The 27,863-nt window shown below is 39.2% G+C and overlaps 1 protein-coding gene across 1 annotated transcript; it reads right to left on the bottom strand.

Moving 5' to 3' along the window:
• Positions 1-336: 336 nt before the first annotated feature.
• LOC134750972 (myrosinase 1-like) lies at positions 337-27,283 on the bottom strand. Its single transcript, XM_063686270.1, has 11 exons — positions 27,242-27,283; positions 19,432-19,541; positions 14,354-14,501; positions 14,023-14,189; positions 13,203-13,460; positions 12,352-12,440; positions 11,345-11,492; positions 7,806-7,969; positions 3,148-3,300; positions 2,385-2,476; positions 337-786 (listed from the first exon to the last, which is right to left on the bottom strand). The coding sequence occupies exons 1-11, from the start codon at positions 27,262-27,264 to the stop codon at positions 639-641; spliced, it is 1,500 nt and encodes a 499-aa protein (XP_063542340.1). The 5' UTR covers positions 27,265-27,283; the 3' UTR covers positions 337-638.
• Between the last annotated feature and the right edge of the window lie 580 nt (positions 27,284-27,863).

Genomic DNA, 27,863 nt, shown 5'->3' with positions numbered 1-27,863 from the left:
ACGATATCCGTTCGCGCCTACATTTTTTATTTTGGCGCCTTCTTTTACTGATAAGATCTGCTTGACCAACTATAATAATAAATACTGGTACGCATCGCACCGTAGAAGGTAGGATCCTATAGAAGAGGCCTACCGCGTGCGCCCGTGAGGGACATAACACAATATGATTGGTCGAGTAGATTTATAGGCCGCTCCAGACTACTAGACGCTGATTAGCGAACTAGACTCCACACTCGCGTTCGCGGCTTCGCGCCTTATTGATTTTTTTGACAGAACATACATTTTCCTTTTTTGTTGTTTGTAAGCAAAGAAAAGAATAGAATAAGATTTTATTCGTAAGCACAAACAAACATTACATAATATAAAAGAAAACATAAAATAAGATTAAAGTCCCACGAAATGGCCTCATCTCAGCATGTTGCTGGTGGCTTCCAGCGCTGATCTTCCGATGAGACCATCAGGTGAGAAGAATCACGGAAAGTAACATACAAGAAGAAAAGAGACAAAAAATAACATACAAAGAATAAAGTAAGGCCCTTACTCGCGAGAGCTTTTTCAACGCGCGTTAAAAAAGCGTTTTAATGACACAACATGTATTATGGATGGTGAACATGTATGTTGCATGAGCTACTACGTATCTACGCCGTGGCGTTGTGTGTGTCAGCAACACGTGTGACGCGTAGGGCGCGCGCGCGGACCACGCTCGTGTAGTACCGCGCGGACGCGCGCGCGGCGCGGGGCCGCATCGGCGAGGTGAAGTCCACGGAATACAGGCCGAAGCGCGACCTGAGACCAAATTCGTGTGATTTATAGATCTTATGGTACCTCTACACGATGGGCCATCATACTGGCACACTAAAACGGGTCAGCGTGTAGGGCGTAGTGGTGTCGGATGGCTTATGGCGCGGTGGGATGGCCACGGTGTCGGTTTTTCGTCCACACATCAAGTGGGCCAGCGATGGTGCGTGCTCTCAACCATCGCATGGCCATCTCGCTGGTCCAGCTCTGGGCCAGGCCTAGAGTAGCCATTACACATATACCATAACATAAGACATTAAGATGTTTAAAAGGAAGTGCAAAATATAGTTTGTCAAAGGACTGTCTTATTCAAACATGGAGAGAATCGTACTATCTTTGTCTTACACTAGTACTAGCACTCAAAAGAAAAGGATGAGTATAGTTTTTTGTTCTTATTTACTGACAATTTGGTTTGACCAACTATATTATAATTATAAATAAATACGATGATAGCCAGCTGATTTACTAGTGCAGCTGTTGGGGGATGGGGAGTAGCGACTCCACGTACAGTCAACCAATTTGATTCTAATAATGAATCAATTTGTTTCTCTTCTACGACAGTGGTTATTTGAGAGATGTAGGTATGTCATGTAGTACCTATCTAGTAGTTAAAGCGACAAGGTTGTATAGTGGCCTAGGAATCAAATTGGTTGACTACATGAGCACCAGAAACGCCAGCCAAAGCCAGGCATATAACGTACTGACTTTATATGCCTGGCTTTACGCTTGTGTTATGGATATGGATATTACGATCGATCGCCTTTGCGGCGACACTACTGTTCACAAGGGAGAAAAACCATACGCCTGCGATATGTGAAAAGCAAATTCATAGCTGAAGTGGAAGATAATGTACAGAAAGTAACAATTAAATATCGAAAACTTGTGATTCAAATTATCATAATTAGTTAATTATTGTTGTTTTTATTTAATCGTGACATTTCTTCTTTAATTTTTATTAACTTTCACATGTGTATTACATCTCGTACTTTCTCCGACTTCAAGAAGAAATAAGTTATGTATTCAGTTGTAGATATTTGTTCTTATATGGATAAAATTACGGATTTCAAATATCAGTATAAGCGTCGGTGGCCTAGCGGTAAGAGCGTGCGACTTTCAATCCGGAGGTCGCGGGTTCAAACCCCGGCTCGTACCAATGAGTTCGGAACTTATGTACAAAATATCATTATATATTTACCAGTCGCTTTTCGGTGAAGGAAAACATCGTGAGGAAACCGGACTAATCCCGATAAGGCCTAGTTTACCCTCTTGGAAGGTCAAATGGCAGTCGCTTTCGTAAAAACTAGTCTACGCCAATTCTTGGGATTAGTTACCAAGCGGACCCCAGGCTCCCATGAGCCGTGGCAAAATGCCGGGCAGGGGCGTAGCTAGAGGATATGGCGCCCGGGGCAGTCACCAAATTTGCGCCCCCTGACGACTGACAAAAGTTTCCCTGCTGCTGCCTTTTGGCTATTTTGCCCCCCCCCCCCCCCCCCGTTGGATCGCGCGCGGGGCACTTGCCCCCTCTGCCCCCCCTAGTTACGCCACTGATGCCGGGACAACGCTAGAAGGATAATGAGTATACGTACGTGTATCCACTAGTCCACTCGAAGTTGTCGAGCAGGGACCAGGCCGTGTAGCCGACCACCCGCACCGCGTCCTCGGTGACGGCCAGGAGAACCTGGGGATGCAGGGGATGTAACAAACACTATAGTTGTTCGCCCTGAACCAGTGAGGCGACACTCCTTTCGGGCAGCCTCGGCTCCGTTCGGCTCAGCATTGCTCCGAGCAATCATTATGGTCGTAATACACCATCGCACCGCACCAAGGTCATTGAGCGACGCACCCATAAGTAAGAGCGAGAAAGAGATATTGCTTTCTCATTCTTACTTATGGGTGCGTCGCACAATCACCTTGGTGCGGTGCGACGGTGTGTTACGGCCTTTAGGGTTGACACAACTTGACGTCCCTTTGCGTGCCAACCACTGATAAGATAATGACTTGATTTTTGACAACCCTAAATAGCTGAAAGGGATAGTGCCATACAGAAAGGACACTTCCTACAAAATCGAAGTTTGACAGCGATTCAGGGACGAATCATGCTGTCCCTTACTAATGTAGGTATGGTACTAATGTAGGTAAGGGGTATGGCACTATCCGTTGCGGCTATTTAGGGTTGTCAAAATTCAAGTCATTATTTTAACTGTGGTCGTGCGCGCAAAGGGACGTCGCATTGTGTCAACCCTAATATGCTCGGAGCAATGCTGAGCCGAACGGAGCCGAGAAAGCCCACAAGGAGGAGTGTCCCCCCAATTTACGAATCTTCGTATGAATATCAATGGACTGCGTCACCTGTTCCAAATAGTCTTTGTAGTAGTTGATCCTGTCGTGGTCGTCGAGCTGGTGGCCGGTGTCGGAGTATCCGTTCTCTGTGATCAGGATCTTCACGTCTCCGTACTGCTGCTTGATCAGCTTCAGGAGGTTACGGAGGCCTTCCGGATTCACCTACAAGTTATATAAAATAAAATAAAATAAAAATAGCCTTTATTTCTGAAGTTTTGTAACAATCTACTTAAATATACCTTATTTTTCTCTATAATTATATATATATTACTATTTACTATTTTCTAGTTCCCATCGACAACTTCAGCTTGTCCTCCGACATAGGCCTCCTCCAAGTCCTTCCAGGTATCCCGGTCTCTTGCTTTCCTGGTCCAGTCCACTCCGCCTATCCTTTTTAAGTCATCCGACCATCTACGAGTAGGCTTTCCTCTCTTCCTTTTGTGCCCCCTTGGGTACCACTCTATAAGGGGCCCTATTCGAGATGCACAACTGTCAGTTTCGGCTTCAACATCAGTTCAACAGTGGAATGAATCATTTGTTCATCAACTGTGGAAAGTATCATTTGGTTGTACACCAAAACTCATTAATTGAAAAAATTATGCAACAAAAATCAACTTTGTTTTCTTACTACTATACGGTTTAAAATGGCTCTGAACTCTGCGTGGTTCGGTTTGGTTTCGTTGTCACCTAACTGTGGATTGCTAATGTCAAATTTACCTATTTGACAACACACGATTTCTTCCATTCAACTGAAGTTCAACACGAAACGTCACTTAACGCATGTCGAATACCGCTCCAGGTCTCTTGTCCACTTTTCTAGCCCTTCTCTGATGATGTGACCGGTCCACCGCCACTTCTGTTGCTTGACCTTTTTAACTACTCTCCCACACTTTGATCTGGCTCTAATTATGGACAATTTCACTCTATCCTTGAGTTTAATGTTTAACACGCTTCTTTCCATGTTGTTTTGACATGTAGCGAGCCTTTTTTCTTGTTTTTTCGTAAGTGCCCAAGTTTGGCATCCATAGGTGAGTACAGGTACAATGCACATATTAAAAACTTTAAATTTCTGGCTTGTTGGTATTTCTTTCGCCTTCATAACCTCTTTTAATGACCAAAATTTCTTCCATGCATTTGATATTCGTTTTTCAATTTCCTTGTTAGACTGATCTGATGGTGATATTATTTGACCAAGGTATACATACTCAGTTACATATTCTATTGTATTTCCGTTTATATTGATTTGGTCTTTAGAGTTATTTGTCATTAATTTAGTTTTTGACATGTTCATGGACAGGCCGACCAGTTTGCTTTGTGTGTCTAGTTCTTCCAGCATGTACTGGAGTTCTTTGGGATTATCTGTTAACAGAATCAGATCGTCTGCAAAACGTAGATGGTTAAGTTTTCTTCCATTAATATTGAGACCATAGCTCTCCCAGTTCATCCGTCTAAACACACTTTCGAGGACTGCTATAAATATCTTTGGCGACAAAGGATCACCCTGTCTGACTCCTTTTCCTATATTAAATTCTTCACCTATTCTCTCTAATTTAATCTTTGCTGTGCTTTTTGAGTATATTTCTTTTATAATCCTAATGTATTTTTCCGGGACGCCTTGTTCCTTAAGTGCTTCCCATATCTTGTTATGCTTAAGTGAGTCAAACGCCTTATTATATATACAAATTATATTATTTGTATTATCTACAAATGCCACGTAATATTGTCTTCTGTATTCATGACATTTTTCAACAATTTGTTTGATGACTGAGATGTGGTCTATTGTGGAGAAGTTTTTTCGGAATCCAGCTTGCTCTCTTGGTTGGTTCTCATCCAAAACTTTTGTAACTCGTCCTAAAATTAATTTCGAAAACACTTTATATATATTACTCATTAAGCTTATAGGTCTGTAGTTATTTATGTCGCTTTTGTCTCCCTTTTTATGTAAGAGTGTGATTGTAGTTTTTGTCCATTGTGTTGGTATTTTTTCATTCTTTAAGATTTCATTAAAAAGGTTAGTGAGCGGATCAATAATACTGTTAAGGGCTGCCTTTAATAACTCATTAGTAATATTGTCATCGCCAGGGGATTTATCGTTTTTTTGACTTAAAATAGCAAGCTCCACTTCTCTTTTTAAGAATTCGGGAACCTCATCGGTGTTACTCTGGAAATCATAGTCCTTATTTTCATTTTCCTGACTTTCATCGTCGTTGTAGAGGTTTCTATAAAATTCAGTGGCCACGTCCATTATATGTAGTCGTTTGGATGTCTGTTTTTTATTTTTGTCTTGAATCGAAGGGATCCAAGATTTTTCTTCTTTAAGCTCTTTCATGGCTTTCTTTACTCCTCCTGTTTTTTCAATGCAATTTTGAATCCTATCTGTCCTTGTTTTATGTCTGTATTTTCTGATACTTTCATTTATTTGCTTGCTGATAGATGTTATTTCTTTTCTATTGGTTTTCTTGTCTATAAGCAGATGTTGCCTTTGAATTATGAGGTTTCTCGCTTCTGGTCCCATTCTGTCTCTTTTCTCAGATATGTTTTTGAACTGCTTATTTAAATCAATTAGTTCTCTTTCTATGATATTATATTTTTCTTGTATGTTAGTAATTTGGTCTGCATGTGAAAGTTTCTCCGATATATGTTTTTTCATCTCTTCTGGGATGTGATGTGGAATTACAGTCTTATTTTTAGTTATATGCTTTCTTGATTTTTGGGTATTTTTGGTAGTAATTCTTCCACGAATCAGTCGGTGATCTGAATTAAAATTCACATTGTTTAGTGGTTCTACGTCAAAAAATGCTTTTTTGTTATTAGTTAATATAAAATCTCTTTCATCTTTTACTCCCAGTGGAGACAGCCATGTCCATTTTTTGCTAAATCTTTTTTTGAAAAATGTATTCATTATGTATAATCTTTTTTCCATCGCAAACTCTATTAATCTGGTACCATTATCATTTCTTTTTCCTGTAGTGTATTTGCCAACGCTACTATTATTTGTCTCCTCGGATCCCAGTGTACAAGTTATAGTGGTTCAGTAATATTCTCCATTTTTATCAGACTTCAAAAACTTTTTTTTCTTTTTCAACAAGTAGGGATCATTGTTTTTTACAAGCTTTTTATTAATGTACGGTCAGCTACAGAGAAAAGGTGCCACGCTGCATACAAACTTCTATGTAGGGGTGGCACATTTTCTCTGCAGCTGACTGACTGCTCTGTACCTATGTATGTATGTACGGGTCTTGTAAGTTGAATTTGACCCACTTCCCGACTTCCATTGAAGCTGAAAAATTTTCATACATATGTAAGCCGGGTGACAATGCAATTTTATGAATATTATAATAACATTGAGCTGATCAGATGATGGAGACAGGAGGTGGCCATATGAACTCTGTGATAAAACAACGAAACCTACTTGTGTTTAGAGTTTTTAGAATTGTCTCGATGAGTATTAGTTGCCTGTGAAAAAAAGTACAGTCAGCGATAAAAACTTGTACCAAAAATGAAATTGTTGCCAAAAACTTATTATGTTCTCCGGTTCTTACGCTTCAACTAATTGCATACTTCACATGAGATCCTGAAGTAAATAATTGAGGGAACTGCAAATATTTATTAGCATAGCGTAGTGATTTGGATATTCTGTGATAATAACTCGTCGATTTCCGACAAAGTTATATTTCAAGAAGTAGAATTGCTGATGATTCATTCATTCATTTCATTTATTTATTTCTATAACAATATGATATTCTGTTAGAAAAATTTTAGAAACTTATGTATGGACATAAGTAATAGCGGGACATGTCAATAACTAAAATTCCAAAAATGCACTTAAAAAAAATACAGAAGATGTAAGAAGTAGAGAAGATGAAGACCTGCTTAACCATACTTAATGCGAAAGTCTGTCTGTCTGTGTGTTCCCTCTTCACGCTTAAACCGCTGAATCGATTTATATGAAATTTGGCATAGAAATAGGTTGAGTCCCTGAGAAGGACATAGGATAGTTTTTATCCCGAAAATCATCCCTTAAGAATGTAAAAAGCGGGGTGGAATTGATGTGTTAATAAAGTGCCTGCTAATTTGGGTGCATAATATGCTCAAATTGATTGATTGCTATGAGAATTTTTCCAAGCGCTATAGTTACTTTAGCTGCTGTTACTAAGTCCACGCAGACAAAGTCGCGGGGAAAAGCTAGTTGTTTTATGAATTCTGTTTAGTTAAAACGAACCTTTTTGTTTAGTTAGAACGATCCAGCCTGAACTTATAAATACACCATGGATAGATTGCTCGCTTAGTCGGCAAGAAATTGTAACAGCTCTAAGAGTACGTTCGGGGCACATTCCACTTAATAAGTTTGGATTCATGATGCATAAAGTTACCTCTCCATTATGTTCAGAGTGCGATATGATTGAGGACGTGTACCATATATTGGTGGAATGTGAGCGGAACGAATCCTTTAGGAGCCAACTGAAAATATCATTTAATATTTTTAACAATGTTGGTGGCTGCAATAGTGCCCTGGCTTCTCCATTGTCGGACGAGGCCAGAGCACTGTTTAAGCTAGTAAATATAGGCCTTAGTAATCGTAAGTGAGTGTGATTGTATGATGACTATATGGAGCGACATAATCGCTAAGCGATAAAGGTCTTTAATAAAGATTTAAAAAAAAAAACCTTTAACCAGGAAGACGCGGCAGTTTTCCAGTGGGGCCTGGTCTCCAGCGCGGCGCCCAGTTCCTCGGCGGCGACGCCCGCGCGCCGCGACAGAGACTCGCCGGGGGCCGCGGCGCGCACCACGCGCGACGTGTAATGGTTCAGACCGTAGAAGTCAAACGATCCTTAAAAAGTAAACTGGGATCAAAAAGGGGGATTTTTTTTATATACCACGTCGGTGGCAATCAAGCATACGGCCCGCCTGATGGTAAGCAGGTACCGTAACCTATGGACGCCTGCAACACCAGAGATATTACACGCGCGTTGCCGACCCTTTAAAAACCTGTACACTCCTTATTATTTATCTCCACGGGACTTAATCGCGTAAAATAGTTTTAAAATGTACCTCCGACGTTTCGAGGACGGCGTTGTCCCCGTGGTCTCGGAGAAGACTGGCTAAAGTTGACATCAACATCTTCTAGGCGCGCCAGCCAGCCAGTCTTCTCCGAGACCACGGGGACAACGCCGTCCTCGAAACGTCGGAGGTACATTTTAAAACTATTTTACGCGATTAAGTCCCGTGGAGATAAATAATAATGAGTAAAAATCGTGAAAGTTTAAATCAGTGTGCTGTACACTCCTTTTTTGAAGAACCCCATACTGTAGCCCCTCGGGAAAACCTCGGCAGGGAGCTCATTCCACAGCCGAAGCGGCCGCGGGAGGAAATTCCTCTAAAACCGCACAGTACGCGACCATTTAGGTTCTAGAGTGTGAGGATGAACACCCTGCCGATGGCGAGCGGTGCGGTGATAGAAAGCGGCCGTTGGCATCATAGAGGCGAAACACGTGCCGAGTTTTGTACTTTTGGTGGTGGTTAAGTGCATTCCCGTCGCCAGGGAGGTTTTTGGGATTATACTGAGCAACTTTTACTATGGGACCAACCCCGAAATCGCGAAAAAATGTTTGGCCGTTTCATACATTTTGGCTGGTCCATTTTCTATGGGAGGGTAATTTTTTTTTCGCATTTCGTAGTTGGTCCCATAGTAAAAATTGCTCAGTATAATCCCAAAACCTCCCTGGCGACGGGAATGCACTTGTTTTTTAGCCACCCTCTATATGTGGCATTTTCTATAAAAAGGGACCTTATTGTCGATGGCGCTTACGCCATTATTAATGATGCTCCGATATAAATACAATGCCGCGCGACGCTATGCGGCGTAAGCGCCATCGACAATAAGGTCCCTTTTCATGGAAAATGCCCCATATTTTTGCGGTGGGTGGATGGAAATATTAATTGCATATAAAAATACGCAAGTAAGTATTACGGTTTAATTAGCACTGATTGACTAGCACGTTATTATTCCCGGATTAGCAAAGTAGTGTTTTTGTTTTAATTAATATCGCATCTGCATCGTTCCCTAGCCAAGTGTGTATTGTAGTTGTAGATATCTAGTAAGTTAAGTAATAATTAATTGTATCTAACATAGTTTTAAGTTCCTGCATGTTCGACTAACCTGTTATGGATTTCTGTGGTCCGATTTTTTTTTTTTATATGGATTTCCGCGAAGTAAAGCCTGATTATATTAATTATATTCGCAATGTATTGTTAACTATCACTGTCAAGCATACGGCCCGCCTGATGGGGGTTCATCCATTAATTATCCTTGAGGTCTGGGGTAACAGTGTCCATGTGAAACCTGTTTTGATTTTACAAAAAAAGGTTGTGAGATATGTTGATAAGGCGAAGCCACTTGAACATTGCCGTCCTCTATTTGTGAAGCATAAAATATTGACAGTGATATCGCTTTACATATACTTAGTCTGTATTTTTGTTTATAAAAATAAGACCCGACTTGCATGTAAAAACAAAAATAGACACCCTAGATTAAGACATAAATTTGACATACAATTACCAGAATCTAAAAATTATTCACATTTCAAAAGTAGTCTGGAATACATAGGAATTAAAATTTATAATTTTTTAAATGAGGACATTAGGCAATGTGATAATATTATTGACTTTTCCAAGAAATTAAAATCATTTCTACTAATAAGACCATTTTATAATCTGAATGAATATTTTGATAACCTGACATTTTAATTGTAATATTTAAGGAATTTTTATTGAAATACAATTTAAAATTAAATAAATAACTACCTAAACATAGAGTATAAAAATTAAACTAACCTAAAACATTGTAATTAGATTATTTAGATTATTATTTTAAGTTAGTCTAAGATTTTGCATGCCATATTGTGGTAGACCATACATGCATGTAACACTTAATAGCTACACTATGTACCTATAACATCCCAATGAGATGTAACCATAACAACTGTGTATGTTCAAGCGAAATAAATAAATTGAATTAAATTGAATTGAAATTACGTCACACGAATTTCGAGGTTTTTTGACCCCATCCCCCCCCTCCTTGTCACACTTGGTCACATTTGGCAAACCCCTCCCTGGTGTGACGTCACTTTTTTTAAATGAAATTGGCAAATCGAATTAAGTATTATTAATATTTTATCAAAACATTTTTGACAAAAGAATAGTTATTTGTTATACAAGGGTGCAAAGTTGTATTTTACCCGCGAGTGTGGAATTGAAACACGAGCAAGCGAAAGGATTCTATAGTTGAACCACGAGCGAAGCGAGTGGTTCTAAAATAGAATCCTGAGCGTAGCGAGTGCTTCAACACACGAGAAGTAAAATACATTTGCACCCATGTGTAACACAAAACTTTTCACCTCACTATAGCGAGGAAAGTGCAACATCCACAGGCGTTAGATCATCTTCATCACCAGTGATTCCAGAATCACTAATTTTTTTACGATATTATAACAAAAAACTCTGGAAATTCTGTATTTTTACGTGAGAAGTTTTAAGTAAAAAATTTGTTGACAATGTTGGCATTTCTGACGTATGAAATGTCAGTGATGCGTTTTGAAATTGCATCGACTCAACTTGTGCGTTCAGAACTATATTTAACATCATTATTAAAAAACAAACGTTTCTTATGGAACTTTAAGGTTTATTACATAAAATCATTAAATAAAGCTAAATTTGGTATTTTTATTAGATTCTCAAACCATTTGTTTAATGATAATTAATATCGAACGAATCATTATTATGAGCGTTTTACGTTTTGTTATCTGTCAAGCTACTTAAACACGCTCCATCCAAGGTCAAATTACTTTCCCCACTAGTGGATAAAATGCGTTTTTCCCCGCTTGTTTTAAAGGATAAAAGACGGCTTTCCGAGCTAGTGAGGGGAAAATATTATTAATTTTATAACCCAAAACAGATTCGGAAAGAAAATTAAACGATTAAAAATTAACGATTATCGTTCCAAAAACTTGTTATTTAGCTGTACAGCGAATAAAATAATTTAAATAAGTTAAAGTGATGTCACAAAGTTTGTGACTCCATCCTCCCCCATGTCACAATAACATGTCACTTTTTTTTGACCTCCTAATTAATGGATGACCCCTGATAAGCGTTACCGTATGCGCGTTGCCGACCCTTTTAAAACCTTTGTGAAACAGGGCCCCCCTACCTTTCACAAGTTGTATCTCATCTTGGGTGAACGCCGGGAGCCTTGAGCGGGGGTACCCCTCCTTCTTGCTGTTATCTGCCATGTACCTCTCCAGAGCGGGAGGCCAACCCCCGGCGGCGGAGTAGATGGGGTGCGAGTAACGCCCGAACTGGAATAAATAACCCCGATACTGCGGTACGTGCATCCATCCGGCACGATCGTGTCTCCTGGACATTAGTCACCTGACATTGACAATTTCTGGTCCAACAAGTAAATATTGACGCTATGTGCCATCGTTATGTATGGTTATGTACCATATCGACCCACAGAAATGTACAGGAAATCATCAGGTGACTCAGGACCGTTGAGTTCTTAAGATATATATGCTTAATTTTATGTATCTAGTTTTTAGCTAGGATTCCGTACCCAAAGGGTAAAAACGGGACCATATTACTAAGACTCCGCTGTCTGTCTGTCTGTCACCAGGCTACATATCTCATGAACCGTGATAGCTAGACAGTTGAAATTTTCACAGATGATGTATTTCTGTTGCCGCTATTACAACAAATACTAAAAACAGAATAAAATAAATATTTAAGTACCCACTCCCATACATCAAACGTGATTTTTTTGCAGTTTTTTGCGTAATGGTACGGAACCCTTCGTGCGCGAGTCCGACTCGCACTTGGCTGGTTTTTATATTTTCTTTGTAATGCGGGCTGTACACAATCGTCGAGAGACCCCCGACACAGGCTGAGAACGAGTGTGTACATGCTGCTCCCTTCTCGTTTCGCTCTTCCTCGTCTCGGCTCGCGGTTCTCCGATCGGAGCGGTGCCGAGACTCTTGGCAAGAGGCTCTCGACGAGTGTTTACAGTTGAACAGTGGCGGATTCGCCCTAAGGCCTAGTAGGCCTAGGGCGGCAAGACATTAGGGGCGGCAGTAAGGCGGCAGTCTATGTAATGGCTGCTGAGAAAGGGGCGGCAAGTAGTTACTACTGGGCCTAGGGTATAGCCGACATAATACTTACTGAATATTCTCTCGCTAGTAAAGTAATTTCCATGTCTTGGTCAGTTTTCGGTTCATACCAACTCTCCTGGTTCGCGATGGACAATTCACCTGACAAACAAATACGTAAGGATAGAAAAAGAAATACATTTAAGTATTTGCAAGAATGCAGGTCAAAAAAGTTACAAAAAGGGTAAATACAAAGTTCCAAATACATTCCGCCAAATGATGGCATGCAAAAATATTTACATTCTTAATTTAATTGTTAGCTTAATTCTAGGTGCAGGTAGGTATAAACGTGGTATTTTCTATAAAAAGGGACCTTATTGTCGATGGCGCTTACGCCATTATTAACTACAATCTTTATGAAATACTCCTATATAAATACAATGCCGCGCGAAGTTGTGCGGCGTAAGCGCCATCGACAATAAGGCCCCTTTTCATAGAAAATGTCCCAAATATTAAACATTAATTCAGTCTAGGTGTGCGTCAAATTAAACAAATGATAAATTCAAACAAATGTCAAAAAAAGAAGTTCAAAAAACACATTCAATTTAGTAAATTTAAAATGTCGGTTGGAATACTAATGACTAGTAATAGTTTCAAAATGTTCATTAATAGTATAATATTGTTTATTTAAACACCAGTTTACTAATTTAGATTTAGGCTTAAATTCGGGGAAATTAGACATCTTCATATCCTCTGGCAGATGACTGATAGTTTTGATTGCCATGTATATTATTACGGTAGTGTTTTGTTTTGGATTGGATTGTATGTATCTGCTGTCCGTGCTTAAACTACATTAATTTAACGATTATGGAACTTCCCCACCACTCTCAGTGGATGTATGTGCGCTTCAATTCTTCTACTCACCAAGATATTTCGCCTTAAACTCCTCCTGGTACACCCTATACGCCCTGGCATGAGCCAGCAGCACGTGCTTCGTGCACAACAGCGCCCCGATCTCGCGGTCCCTGACCCCCGGCGCCAGGAGCCCCCTGTAGCCGCCGTCGCAGACGGAGCCCGGTTCGTTAATGGTGATCCAGGTGCTCACTCGATCAGCGAAGAGGGTGAACGCCACACGAGCGTAATCAGCGAACCACTCCACTATGAGGGGGTTCGTCCAGCCTCCTGGAGATAAGATGTTCAGTAACTGTGTTACAGGGACGTCTTCAATTCACAAGTGGCCCACCGTACAAGAAAAATTGGCAGTGGAAAAGTAATTAATGTTAGAGGCGTTCTTGGGACGACCGACTGGTAGTCGTCCGGTAGGTCGGCCCAGCCGGCCTAGCCAAGGTGACAATCGCTATCGCTTCGACAACGAAACGCTTTGTGTCTCTCTATCACTCTTCCATATGTACGACAGTGACAGTTGCGTTTCGATCGCTACGGAGCGTTAGCGATTGGCGTGTTGGCTAAGCGGCCAGGTATCGTTGGGAAGACAGTGTGACGGCGGATCTGCTTAAGCTTCGCGTCAGTAACTGGCAGGAAGTTGCGCAGGATCGGGACAGGCACGCTCTCGTTTCGGAGGCCAAGATTCTCTTTGGATCACTGAGCCAAAATAGTTATAGTTAGAAAATAGGATTGAATTTGTTTTTAAAATCCCTTAAGCGGTAAATTTCGGTTATACCAGCTGCCTGGATGTAGCATGATGCTGGGTAAGTCATCAGTTTTATCAAAAATAAATACGCACCGAGATCCTGTAGTCTCTGCGGCAAGTCCCAGTGGTAGAGCGTGACTACAGGCGCGACGCCGCGCGCCCGCAGCCCATCGATGACAGCATTGTAGTACCGACGGCCATCTTCGCTGATCTTGTTGCTAAAGCCGTGCGGCAGCAGGCGGGGCCAGGATATAGAGAACCTGGGAACGTTCATTTATATTCATTATAATAGTTAAGTAGATATTTAGTAGGTGGTTTACCAAGAATTGAAAGTACGCAACCGACATATATTATAAATTTCGATTTAGGTTTTCTATTTCGCTAAATTATCGTGACTTGGCTAGGCTCCCGCAAGCAAATCTACCTGTAGAAGTCTAATCCCATCTCCTGCACCAGTCGCAGGTCTTCCTCCCACAGGTTATAGGAGTCGCATGCCACATCGGCGTTGCTGCGGTCGTCTATGAAGTCCGGGCGAGAATGGACCATGCGGTCCCAGATGCTCTCGCCTTTGTCTAAAACATAGGTAAATTATTACTTCTGAAACAACTTAAATAGGTACAGTCGTGAATCAATGTATTAACAAACAAATACATAAGGAGATCTAGACGCGGAAATGGCATTGGATTGGGCCTATCCTCAGGAAATCTGTCACCCGTCTATCCGAAGTGGTCTCGACTGGGCCCCTATTCGAGATGCACAACTGTCAGTTTCGGCATCCACATCAGTTCAACAGTGGAATGATTCGCATGGAAGATGCGCGGTAAACCGAATCATGGTCACCCTAAATTTACTTGGCGCCGTTCCCTGGAGCAGGAGTTGGGTGTATTAGGGATGGAGTAGAAGGTGATCCAAACTGCCCAGGACTTAAGTCAGTGGTAGAATATATATAATTCGAGTCCTACACCCCAACTGAGGCAGGGGTGCGAAACTTCTTGCTTCGAACAAACTCGGCTCCGTTCGGCTCAGCATTGCTCCGAGCAATTATCAGGGTTGGCACAACTTGACGTCCCTTTGCGTGCACGACCACAGATAAGATAATGACTTGAATTGAAAGGGATAGTGCCATATATTAAGGGACAACATGATTCAACCCTGAACCGCTGTCAAACATCGGTTTTGTAGGAAGTTTCCTTTCTGTACGGTAGTACTATTATTTATGTTGTGACTGATAGACCTGTACCGCTGGCTATATTTTGACCCCTAGGTTATAAAAATATTAAAGTCAATTCTGTTTTCGCTTATGAATACTTTGTTAAGATGTAAATCTTACATTTTGTTTTGTGTCATATATATAATTTGCTTTTCTAGTAATTTGTTATTTTGTGGTAATTATTTTTTATTTTGAATTATTTTGGAGAAAAAAATATTCGAGAGAAAACATGTAACTGTGTTGCATTTAGGATAGTGTTTTTAGTGTGAAAACATAGTTTGTGTCAATTACGTCCACTGCAATCTGATACTATGTCATAATATTCTAAATGACACAAAAAAAATTAGAGTTAAAAAAATTACTTAGGTCGAATTTAATCGTTTAAATAGGTCCATTAAATGATTTTGTGTCTTATTAAGGCATAGCTTCATAAGATATTTGATGATTTTGTTGTAACAGGCTGTCACCGTTACAAAAGAATATTAAAGATATTAGAGTTTACATCTTATTAATTTGAAATGCGGGATAAATAAGATGTGTGAATTTGTGTCACTTGCATCCACTGCATAAACAAATATTACAAAAATATTATTTGCGTTCAAACGAAGCTAGCGGGCGGTCTGAATGGGCAACGGAGGCCGTGCAGGGTGGGGCCGCGGCGTGACCTTGCCGTACGCAACGCATGTTTACTTCGCCTGTGCGCCAAATTAACGCAACTTATTCAAAGAAGTTACGCAAACAACACAACAACAAGCAACAAGCAAGCAAAGAATGCGTCGAATTATCTTTTACCTATTTAAAACTTATAGATATTGTACAATGTCACCATTATGCAAAAGAACTGTAAGTACATGTTTGATTTGCGAGCGAGCTTGGCAACATTGCGCAGGGAAATCTTAAAAATATCGCGTTTACGTGAACGCCACATACATTTGTGACAGTGATAGGGAAAAGGTACCACTAAAGTAAAATTTGGTTATTAATACCGTGACTTTCTTTCATTCTTTGATAAAAAAAATTGCTATTTATGCAACAAGTGCGGAAATCATCTTTACGCACGTGTATCATACAATGTTTTACTATGCATTGTGCGAGTAAATAAAAAAACATATCATGGCAAATAAGTTTAATTATTAAAAGGAGTGTTTTAAATCGACACGAGTTGCGAATTACCTATTCGCACGTGTATCGTACGTTTTACAGTACATATGGCCCTTTAAACTTTCGACATATGCACGGTAAGTGCTCTTTTCCGCACTAGTGCGAGAAAGTAGCACAATATGTACTGTAAAGAAAAATTGAAAACAAAAAGCACTAGTGCGGAAAAGCAGTACTTTCCGCACGATATGGCTCCGTAGGAAACGCACTTTTCGAGCACATGCATTGTAAAAAAAAATATAGGACTGTATCTCCTAAACCATGCGTCGTAGCGCAAAAATAATAAAATTTTCGTTCCCCTTTATGTAACCCAAAAGTGATACATGAAAAATACAATGAAAAAAAAAAGAAACAAAATCTTTATAGGGCTGTATTAGCTGTATCGCAATTAGCTGTATTGTAATATACAAAAAACATAATGAAAAAAAAAACAACAAAAAAATCTTTATAGGGCTGCATCTCCTAAACCGTGCATCGTAGCACAAAAATAATCAAATTTTCGTTCCCCTTAAGAAACCCTTAATTAAAACTTAAAAAATAACCAGGAAAAAAACTTTATACAGCTATTTTAGCTATATATAGATATATATATAGATATATATCTATATATATAGATATATATCTATATATAGATATAATATCTCCTAAACCGTGCGTGGTGGCGCAAAAATAATAAAAGTTTCGTTCCCCTTTATGCAACCCATAATTTATATTTAAAAAAAAAACGCAAAAAAAATTTAAAAAAATCATTATAGGGCTGTATCTCTTAAACCATGCGTCGTAGCGCAAAAATAATAAAAATTTCGTTCCCCTTTATGAAGCCCCAAAGTAATATACTAAAAACACAATGAAAAAAAAGAAAAAAATAACAAAAAAACTTTATAGGGCTGTATCTCCTACACCGTGCATCGTAGCGCAAAAACAATTAAAAAAACCTCTTTAAGAAACTCCTAATTAAGATTGAAAAACGCAAAAAAGAAAGAGGAAAAAAAAACATTTTAGGGCTGTATCTCCTAAACCGTGCTTCGTAGCGCAAAACAAATAAAATTTTTGTTCCCCTTTACGGAACCCCAAAGTAATATACAAAAAACGCAATGAAAAAAAAAAAAAAAAAAAAACTTTATAGGGCTGTATCTCCTAAACCGTGCATCGTAGCGCAAAAATAATCAATATCCGTTCCCATTTAAGAAGCCCCTAATTAAGATTTAAAAACGCAAAAAGAAAAAGAGAAAAAAAAAACATTTTAGGGCTGTATCTCCTAAACCGTGCGTCGTAGCGCAAAAATAATAAAATTTTCGTTCCCTTTTATGAAACCCCAAAGTAATAACAAAAAACGCAATGACAAAAAAAAAGAAAAAAAAAACAACAAAAAAAACTTTAGGGATGTATCTCCTAAACCGTGCGTCGTAGCGCAAAAATAATCAACTTTTCGGTCCCCTTTATGTAACCATTAATTTATACAAAAAAAACGCAAAAAAAAAGAGATTTTTTTTTATAGGGCTTGATCTCCTAAACCATGCGTCGTAGCGCAAAAATAATTAAATTTTCGTTCCCCTTTATGAAACCCCAAAGTAATATACAAAAAACACAATGTAAAAAAGAAAAAAAGAAAAAAAACAATAAAAAAAACTTTATAGGGCTGTATCTCCTAAACCGTGCGTCTTAGCGCAAAAATAATCAAATTTTCTTTCCTCTTTATTCAACCCTTAATTTATATTAAAAAAAAAACGCTTTCACTAAACTGCTGTAACTCGGAAACTTAGAATCCACAAAGGGGACTACTAAATTATGACACATATTAAAGCCTGACCAGTAATATATGATCATTGTCAAGAGGGCGCTGTTCATTCTCATGTATAGGGTGACAGTTCAGTATAGTATGAAAAATATTGTATTTAATGAACATCATCATCAATGTAATTAATGTTGCTTGCCACGCTTAAACATAACAAAAATCACAATAACTTGCGTCTTAAAATAAACTTAAAAAGTCTACTAAAAATCGAAACAAAAGTAATTTATTAGTCGCTGATGTGACATTCTCAATCAAAAGGTAGGTACCACTGTCGTTTACCATAAAGACGAAATTTGATTATATCTTTATACAAATAACCTGTCAGAGAAAGTGGTACCTTTTGATTAGGAACGTCACAAATGTTGGTCAGTATGAGGAGTGCAGCCTACAGTTTATTTTTAATTATATTTATATACCTATTACGGTAAGATTGATAAGACAATGTAATTATGCCTCCGAATGAAATAAATATACTGTATCGCAAAACTAAGTGGCGAGACAGCTCATAATGCCATCTCTTTCACTCTTGGTTGGTCTTAACAAGGGTAAAGGAGATAGTATTAAGATCTCAGTCGCCAGCTGATATTGCGGCAAGTATAATAAGCACCCCACCCGCGTAGGTACCCTTCCCCGCGCACGCCCTTCTTGCTCAATTGAGTTTTATTTTGCCAGATATTAAAAAAACCGTGGATCAAAATGACCCAAATTACGAATGATGTCTCAATGTGGTATTATAATATTGTAGACGTAAACTTAATAATATGATTTTTTTTTTGTGGCAGATACAGGGTGTTAATTAGAAAAAAATTTTTTTTAAATAAAAGCGGTGGATGAATTTGACACAGATTTGTTTGAATAACATATAACAATGTTCTGTAAAGTACAACACTTCACTTACCGACTCTAATATTTTTTTACGCGTTTTAGGATCAATATTAGGTATTTATTAAATGCCATTATACCCGTGGATGAAAATGACACAAAATGCGTGTGTACGTCGGAAGCCACTTTGCCTTTACAGGGAAACAAAGAATTTCGTCTCTAATATTTTTTTTACAGAATGCTGATTGAAAAAATAAATACCTAAATTTCTACCTAAGCAAATACCTAGGATGACACAAAATATTATTTTTAGGTTTAGTATATGGTCTGGAAACTATATATAAAAAATAAGCAACATTAATATTCTTATAACCTCAGAAGTTATTGGTACAGGTCTATGAGGGTAACACCGTAACAGGATGAAAAGAACAGGGCATTCACTTTATTTGTCGACGCTGCGTACACTGAGGCATGGTCCGCATGGTACCTACAATACCGACATGCGGTGCACACTTACCACTTGCGTTCCAGCCGCCTTCGATTTGGTAGGCGGAGGTGGCGGCGCCGAACTGGAACCCTGGAGGGAAGCTCTGGCTATCCACGCGCTCGTTTGCTACCGCTAGCACTCTGGAGTTAAACGACACAAGGCAAGCTAAAATAACCGGCCAAGTGCGAGTCGGACTCGCGTTCCAAGGGTTCCGTACATTACACAATTTTTAACCTTTTGGACGCCAATGACGGATATATCGGCACCGCAGGTCCAACGCCAAAGACGGATTAATCGGTCAAAGACCACAGAGTAACATAGACCTACGTGCATGTGCATAAAGTTCAATTTTAGTTTTGACATTTCGGTGACGTGGCGTCCGAGTGACAGCTTTTGTGTTTGGGATACGGCGTCGAAAAGGTTAACAATGTTTTTTTTTAGGTATGTGAAATGTTTTTAAAAAACCCGTAGAGGTCGGATCAAAAACTAAGTTATTAAGTCCGACTTACGCTTGACTACACATTTCTAATAGGTTTTCCTGTCATCTATAGGTAAAGTACTATTTTGAGTATTTTTCAAAATTTTAGACCCAGTAGAGTAGTAGTAAATCTATTTGAAATTCTCACAATAAGCTCATTACATTTGATATGTAACACGATATAGTTTGATAAACTTTATTTTTTAATGTTCTAATTTACCCCCCAAAAGTGGCCCCCATGTTTAAAATTCATTTGTAAGGTTTTGTACTCGACTGTTTCCTCCTCCAAAACTTAACCAATCGTAACCAAATTTGGAAATCTAAATGATTATAAAATGGTCTGTGTCGGACTGTTTTGATTTTTTGGCTAATTGATATCAGTTTTGAATACCACGCCTCTCATTGCGGCATAGTCAGTGAGGCCATTTTTGGCCATGTTTGAAGGGCTCTAGCGCCTTTAAAAACAAAAATATCAAAAAAAGCAAAACACACCGACACAGATATTGTCGAAATCATATTTCAAGCCAATGAAGAAGATGTCACAATTCCTGAGGCCTGTAAAATGCAATACCCCTCTACAGACTGCAGGAGTGTACAGGCTGGACTGTGAGTGTGGCCTATCATATGTCGGGCAGACGAAACGGAGCATTTCCACTCGGGTGAAGGAACACATAGCTGATGTCAAGCACCGTCGACCTAGGTCTGCTGTCTGTGAGCATGTCATGGATAAAGCCAATCACTCAATCAAGTTTGATAAGCCTCTGGTTCTTGCCAAGGAGAAGCGTTACATACCCAGAATGCTGCGCGAGGCCATTGAGATTAAGAAATATCCAAACTTTAATAGGGAAGATGGCTTTTCTCTACCACCAGCTTGGGATCCTGTAGTCCACCTGATAAAGGAGCAAGCGAGACATAGACTGTGAGACCGTAGTGTTGGATGATGCTGGACATTCTGATGTTTTGAAAAGATGTGTCCCGCCGAGTTTGTTGCCGGTCCCATATTGGGATACCCTCCTACAATTTAGGAGGGAATTAAATCTTCTCGGGTCCGTGGTGTAGGGTTGGAGCCGGCATAGTTTTTATCGCGTATATAATATATATCTTTACTTGAAAAATAATTATAGTGTATAACTAGCCTTATGAACCGATTTTGCATGTACAACCAGCCTTAAAGTTTGTAGTCTATGATTGTTCATTATTTTTTAGTATGTGGGTATTTTTGCATTTTGTAATTTTTCCTCAGTCACCCGTTGACCACGAACGCTGTAAAGAGTTCGAAACGTCGGGATGAATTATAAATTCAATATACGCGATATAATCCGTTTTCATAGTTTTATTTCATGAGTAACTATCGCGGTAACCGAAGACAATATAATATTAATCTGTGTTGAAAAAATCATTGGTCTAGCTTCAAAAACCACGGAGGAAACAGTCGAGTACGTTGGTATGGAGAAATGACCACTCCTGTTGGCTCTTAACCGACGATAAAGTGGTTTGTTTATGTGTAGCTATTATGGGAATGGGACATGCGTTGATGCGTTCGCATCGACGGCCGGGCGCAACTGAGGCGCGCGCTGGCGGCGCGCTTGTATTTATTCAACGGCTGGAGCGAGATAGAAGACAGGGCGTGCTACTCTCAACAGCAACATAGTGAGATGCGCCGCGGAAGGGTAAAGGTGACTGTCCATTTTCAACCGCAGCTGCGTTACTGCTCCGACACTACTGCAGCGGCCTGAACGCGTCGGTGTTATTGTCAATTTCCATAGTAAAATGAATGACGATATCGACTGCACGTAATATGGTGATTTTAACGTTTTCCCGACCGCAGCTGCACTACTGCTCCGACACGTCGGTGTTATTGTCAATTTCCATAGTAAAATGAATGACAAGACCGACTGCACGTAGCATGGCCATTTTTGCGTATTTGGTGTATTATTGCAACTGCGGCTGCAGACCGCACGTCAAATCTGTCACCTGCACTGAATTGTCTTTGATCACAGATATTAGTAGTTTTAAGCAAAGAGGATATAACCACTACGTTCTAAGGAGTTATTACACCCACGGATAAACAACCCCGATGGTACCGTCGCCATATATCGCAGATATATCGGGGCGGCCAAGGAGCTCACAAATATCTGAACACGCCTTTATTGTCAAGGCGCTAGAGTGCATGTTCAGATATATTTAGCACCTCGGTCGCTCCGACATATCTGATGGCGACTGTAGTACTACTGTAAACTTTTTTGCTAATCTATATTGAGCCATACGAGTATCACAGAGCCAGTTAGGAAACTAGAATGATAGGTCCGAAAAAGAGAGTGTCAAATTCGGAAGTTAACTATAGTCTGGCAAACCCTTCGAGCAACACCGGCTTCCGACACGTCGGAAGGGAGGAGCCCAAGCGATATCTTACCGTACAAATCGTTCTGCCATTTTTTGCGGGGGAAAACGTGCAGACAGTCGCACTTCTCACTCACTACTTGCAAAATCCAATCTCTAATTAGGATTGTTAATTTTTTTTTAATGTTCTATTTCGAAAACCATTTCGAGATATTAGGTTTTTAAACAGTTTCCGACATTTGCTGCGATATAATAATCGAGGATTGAAGATATTTCAACAAATATACTGATGACCTTAGTTTGACCTTCTCGCGAGGCTGAATATAATAATGTCATCGTATAGTAAAAGTTATCGAACCATAGTAAATAAATCCGTCACTCACGTAATTGTCAAAGATGTCATTGTCATCAATTGTCATAATATAAAAATTCAGTTAAACCGCTAGTTTCTTACGATTTGATTTATAATTTTTAATACCTAAACAGTAGATTTTGATTGCTTAATATATCAAAAACCATGTTTCCACTTGTGGGAATGATTTACAAAAATTATAGTCCGCGAAGACCTACGTGAAAGACAGTGTTGTCATGAAAATGTGGAATGGAATACTTCAAGTGTTACACACAATATTGCTGTGAGGATCACGTCGATGTAAGTATAAAATTAATATTATTTTACTACGAATATTTAAAAGTCCATTTTGGTGGTCGGGTCACTATTACCTATTTATTTTCTGTGATGATGTGGCCAGAATATCTAAAGACAAACCGTTTAACACAGCTTGTCCGCTACTAGCTCCATTTTACTGATTTGAAGTTAAATTCAACAAACAGACATACATATATGTAACTTATAACCATCTTGCAAGCAATAAATCATATACATACAAAAATACATAGTTATATTCAAAATACAACATGAAACTGAAAAGATAATTTCTAATTTCCAGGTACCTACAAGTTGCAGTTCAAGGCTCAAGCTGCTGATATCACGGTCATGGCGGACAAAACTAAAGTTGATAAAGAGTTGTGAAAAATAAAACATGTCTTATTTTTTACTTTTTTATTAATTTACGAAAAACCTGTTTCCCAAAAAAGTGTATACATTATATGTTCAACATGTTCTGCACGTAAGGTTGACATTGAGGGCTTTGTTTAGTAGCATTCAGTTGAAGTTGATTTAGGTTCTACTCTTGTTGATCCAGAAAATAATTGTATAGTTTATTATTAAATCTATGCCCACGCCCAGGCACTATTCTTGCTATAACTTTACATTCTCCGCCTTCTCTAGAAATTTGTACATTATATACATCCAATAAAACTAAGGTATATAACTTAAGGCAGATTGTGGAATCAGCTTTCACAAATTTAGCGTATTTTGAGATTATTGATTTAGGGATTCAAATAATACGACGATATTATTTATAGATTCATTAAATAAACTGTTCTTTTATTTTTTCGTAGTTTTGCGAGGATAGCTATAAGCTCGACAGGGCACGAGCGATAGAGAGGCAAATAGAATACCGAATATCCGGCAAAGTGGCCAAATACCGAATAGTTGCCGAATATTCCTGGCAACTGTAATTGTATTGTAATATATCATATTATATAATGTCGTTTATGGTGACAATTTCTCATTTTGTCATTGCAAAGCCATTCCTGAGCTAAATAAAAGAAGCAATCATTTATTTTTATTACAAGGGGCAAAGATGTTATTTAATACCTCATGGTAACATATTGATATCCAAACATACGAAACGATACAAAATTGAACCACGAGAGAAGCGAATGGTTTAAAATTTAGAATATTGACAGTTGCGGAGGTCTCAAGGCATGAGGGTTAAACAAACTGTGTTACAGTGCAACACGTAATTCTTCACACCAACACGAGGAAACCATTTATTATTCAAATTAATTTATTAAAAGTTCTTTCTATCGGCCAAGGCGAGGGAAATATCTTTCTTCATAAAGGATTTCTTGTCTCGCCCGTCAAGTTTTATATGGATGGTGCGGTCATATCATAGAGTGCCGTCGCCCATTCACACCTGCAACTGGACAATATGAAGTGTAAATTATAAATTATTTTATTCATCATACTTCACTGTTTGGTACCTAAGGAAAGTAAAATTGGCTTAATATGGTACTTAGAAAGATAAATCTGTAATATTTTGCTAACACCGAACGACTGCCTGCCCACCATTGGATAATTTTATTCTTACGTGTCGCATCGTCATCTCCAGAACCCACGAATCACTTTGCAGAAATCAATAAAAGGCCTGCTAAAAGAGCCTACCTGGCATGGTTTTGAGGGGACGTTTATTACAGACTTCTAAATCCAGCCGCACTTTTCTGACGGCCGAGTACCTATACGTGATGCAGGTGGATCAAGTGCGCACTCCCCCCGTATATATCACGAACTCCATGAGTCCCGTTTCCGTCGGATTGCTGTGTGCGGTGGTCACGCATTTAGGCAAGAGGATGGGGAAGAAAATTTCACATTGTGAACTTACCTTAATGTTAAGAATAATTTTTCCTCTGCATTAATTTTATTTGAGTAATTTGATTGTATTTCGTCAATTATTAAGTCTCATTCAATGTTGAATTATCTGAATAAAGGATCACCATTAAATATCAGATTTTTTATTAATATTGCGTAGCTGCCTTCGTCGGACTCTGACTATTGTAGAAAGGCAAACTGGTCTTCTTTTTCATGTAGCATGTAGCATTATCGTCACTCGCTTCTTCACGTAAAAATACAAAAGTAAATTAGTATTTTATTTGTACGTCTGACATTATATGACTTGACATTGACAAGCCATCAACGAACGCTGTCGCGACTGCACGCCGCAACAGCCGCAGTCGTGCTGCTACAGTAATGCGGCACCGCGTAACGTCGCAACTGCAGTGCAGCGGCAGTTACAAACGGACAGTCACCTTAATCCTGAATTGCTGTATTTTCCACTACCCACTTCATGTATCCGGCGATCGAGAGCGGGATAGAAGACATGCCATCGCTATCGTTAGAGGCGCGATTTACGTAAAAGGGTAGATTAAATTCTACAGTTCTAGGATACCTATCTTTCTGTTTTTAATAAAGTATGGAAATACTATATAAGGCGACAATTTATTACAATAAATATTCATTATAAGACTGACCGCTGTTTGCCTCACTCCTCCTGCCTGGACCCCTATACTATTAATCTTTATTGCTATTCTATTAACAAAGTTAATGCTCTCTTATCGCCGTTCTCGCCTGTTTTCCCTCTTAAAAATTAAATAACCAGCCAAGTGCAAGTCGAACTCGCGCCTTCAAGGGTTCCGTTCAGCCAATTTTTGACATTATTCTTTGTAGGTCAACTTTAGGATTAAAAAACTTGAGTTCTGATTTTTATTCAACATTCTGTTGTGCAGGTAGGTAAGTACATATTTACCTACAGCTATTTTTTTCTTACTTGCTCCCAGTGGTAACAGGTGAGAAAAGATCCCAGTTGTTACCAGTGATAACAACTTAGTGGTGAAGGTAACAGTTGAGAATAATGCGTAATACCTATCTACATTAGATTTTTTACTTTATCAAAAACCAATAAAGTCGATATTTAAAATATGCTCTTATTACGCAAAAGGGAGTACTTTCATAGCATTTGTACGTCTTTTTACTAAGAGCCGTTACGGCTATAAGGAGGAGAAACTTTTTGCGAAAACTAAAAATGGTGACCATGTTTGCTATAGTTTCCAAGCATTTCTCATTCACGGTCAGGTCAGTGAGCTAAACCGCAGACGGACATGGCGAAACTTTATGGGTTCCTACATATTTCACTACCGGACCCTAAAAACAGCTGCGTTATTATGTCGGAGAACGGGTGAATCGTGCCATCTACCGCATTTTAAAGACTAATTACCTTCATTAATAGTTTAACGACATTCTACGGGGTTTTATAGCATTCTAAACGTGATTGTGAGCAGTTTTATTTTAATTAGTTTTAACTGTAAAATATTAGCGTCGGAACGGGTAGTCTGTATGTATGTCAAATAGTCTCTGAACTCTGTAGCCTTTAAAACTATATCTCGCGCGTCGAATGGCAGCTCATTATTATAGGGAGCATAGACATACTATATACAAGTACTTAATTATAGACGCGCCACCGAGTCACGGCTTCGCTTCGGGCTATAAAATGGTGAGAATGGGGTAGAAATAGTTATTTACAGTACATATGGTGCTACTTTCTCGCCCTAGTGCGGAAAGTGCACTTTTTGTGCATATGTCGAAAGTTTAAAGGGCCATATGTACTGTAAAACGTTGTTCGATACACGTGCGAATAGGTAATTCGCAACTCGTGTCGATTTAAAACACTCCCTGCGGTCGTGTTTTAATTTATCGCCACTCGTTTCGAATTTCCTCTTAAAAAATAAATTAAAACACGACCGCAGGGAGTGTTTTAAATCGACACGAGTTGCGAATTACCTATTCGCACGTGTATCGAACGTTTTACAGTACATATGGCCCTTTAAACTTTCGACATATGCACAAAAAGTGCACTTTCCGCACTAGTGCGAGAAAGTAGCACCATATGTACTGTAAAAATAATTAGACTTCGGTCGAAGTCGCGGGCGATGTAATGTAGATAAGTTGGGTTTGCACGACGGATCTGAAATGTATTGATCCCGTTTGCAAACCCTAGACATGAGACAAGTTGTTTATTGTTATTTATTTCGATCACGAAAAGAGAAAATTAGTGAAAGAAGGCTAACAAAGAGAGTGTATAGGTAAGGGAGAGGTAGAAACGGGAGTTGGAAGGGGCAGACCTCGGCGGACTTTCTCTGATCAGATCGGGGAAATCCTGAAGAAAGGCCAGGTCAAGAGCACCGTAAACCGGCGAGCGTGTATGAGGAATGTTATGAAAGTGAAGGAAGCGAAAGAGGTATGTCAGGATCGTAGCAAGTGGAAATCCGTAATCTCTGCCTACCCATCCGGGAAATAGGCGTGATTATATGTATGTATGTATGTGTATTTCGATCACTTACCCCACAACCACTAGGAGACACATCTTGCGAGCGACTAAACCGTTATTGCGATATTGAGACTTCTAAATTTAATTACTTAGACAATGTATCTAGGTATATATGTTATTGTTATGATTTATGAATGACAAATGCACGAAGCTTGACGCAGATGGAGCTGCAATCGTCTACGTTTCAGCTTCCATGTGTTCCAGTTATAGGTATTGAATAAAAAAATTGTAGTTGAGAATTTGAAGCTCGCAAAAATGAAAATCCTTCAAGATTTTCCTGTTTATGTTTTTATTATAAAAAAAACATATTTGAGTTTAGAATGCGATTACACAGAATGTGCTAGCATGCACTGGTGACCATGGAATGTAGATGGCGTTGCAAAAACATTTTTAAAATGTTATTTCCATTTAACCTCGAGGACGCAGCTCTCGCGACTCCACTCTGGACGGCTAAGGCAAGCCACAGGCAAAGGATCGTGTAACTACCCACCCACCTTTCGGATGACATAGCTCCACCAGTACCACTCTGGTACGTGGGGTCGCTACTCCCCAACAGTTCGTACAAGTTGGCCTGACTGATTGCACTGATAAGAAAAAACCGGACAAGTGCGAGTCTGACTCGCCCACCGAAGGTT

The sequence above is a fragment of the Cydia strobilella genome, chromosome 21, assembly GCF_947568885.1.
Source record: "Cydia strobilella chromosome 21, ilCydStro3.1, whole genome shotgun sequence".
Taxonomy (NCBI): Eukaryota; Metazoa; Arthropoda; class Insecta; order Lepidoptera; family Tortricidae; genus Cydia; species Cydia strobilella.
The sequence above is the reverse complement of the archived record's forward strand: the minus strand, read 5'-3'. Positions and strand labels throughout refer to the sequence as shown.

What these genes read in the sequence shown, in the direction of transcription:
- LOC134750972 (XM_063686270.1), bottom strand. Translation starts at nt 27,264, where the DNA reads ATGTGTCTCCTAGTGGTTGTGGG. An exon ending in GTTTAAGGCGAAATATCTTG is followed by an intron (nt 12,441 to 13,202) that starts GTGAGTAGAAGA and finishes TTTGTTTGTCAG; the next exon opens with GTGAATTGTCCATCGCGAAC. An exon ending in TGAGATACAACTTGTGAAAG is followed by an intron (nt 7,970 to 11,344) that starts GTAGGGGGGCCC and finishes TTACTTTTTAAG; the next exon opens with GATCGTTTGACTTCTACGGT.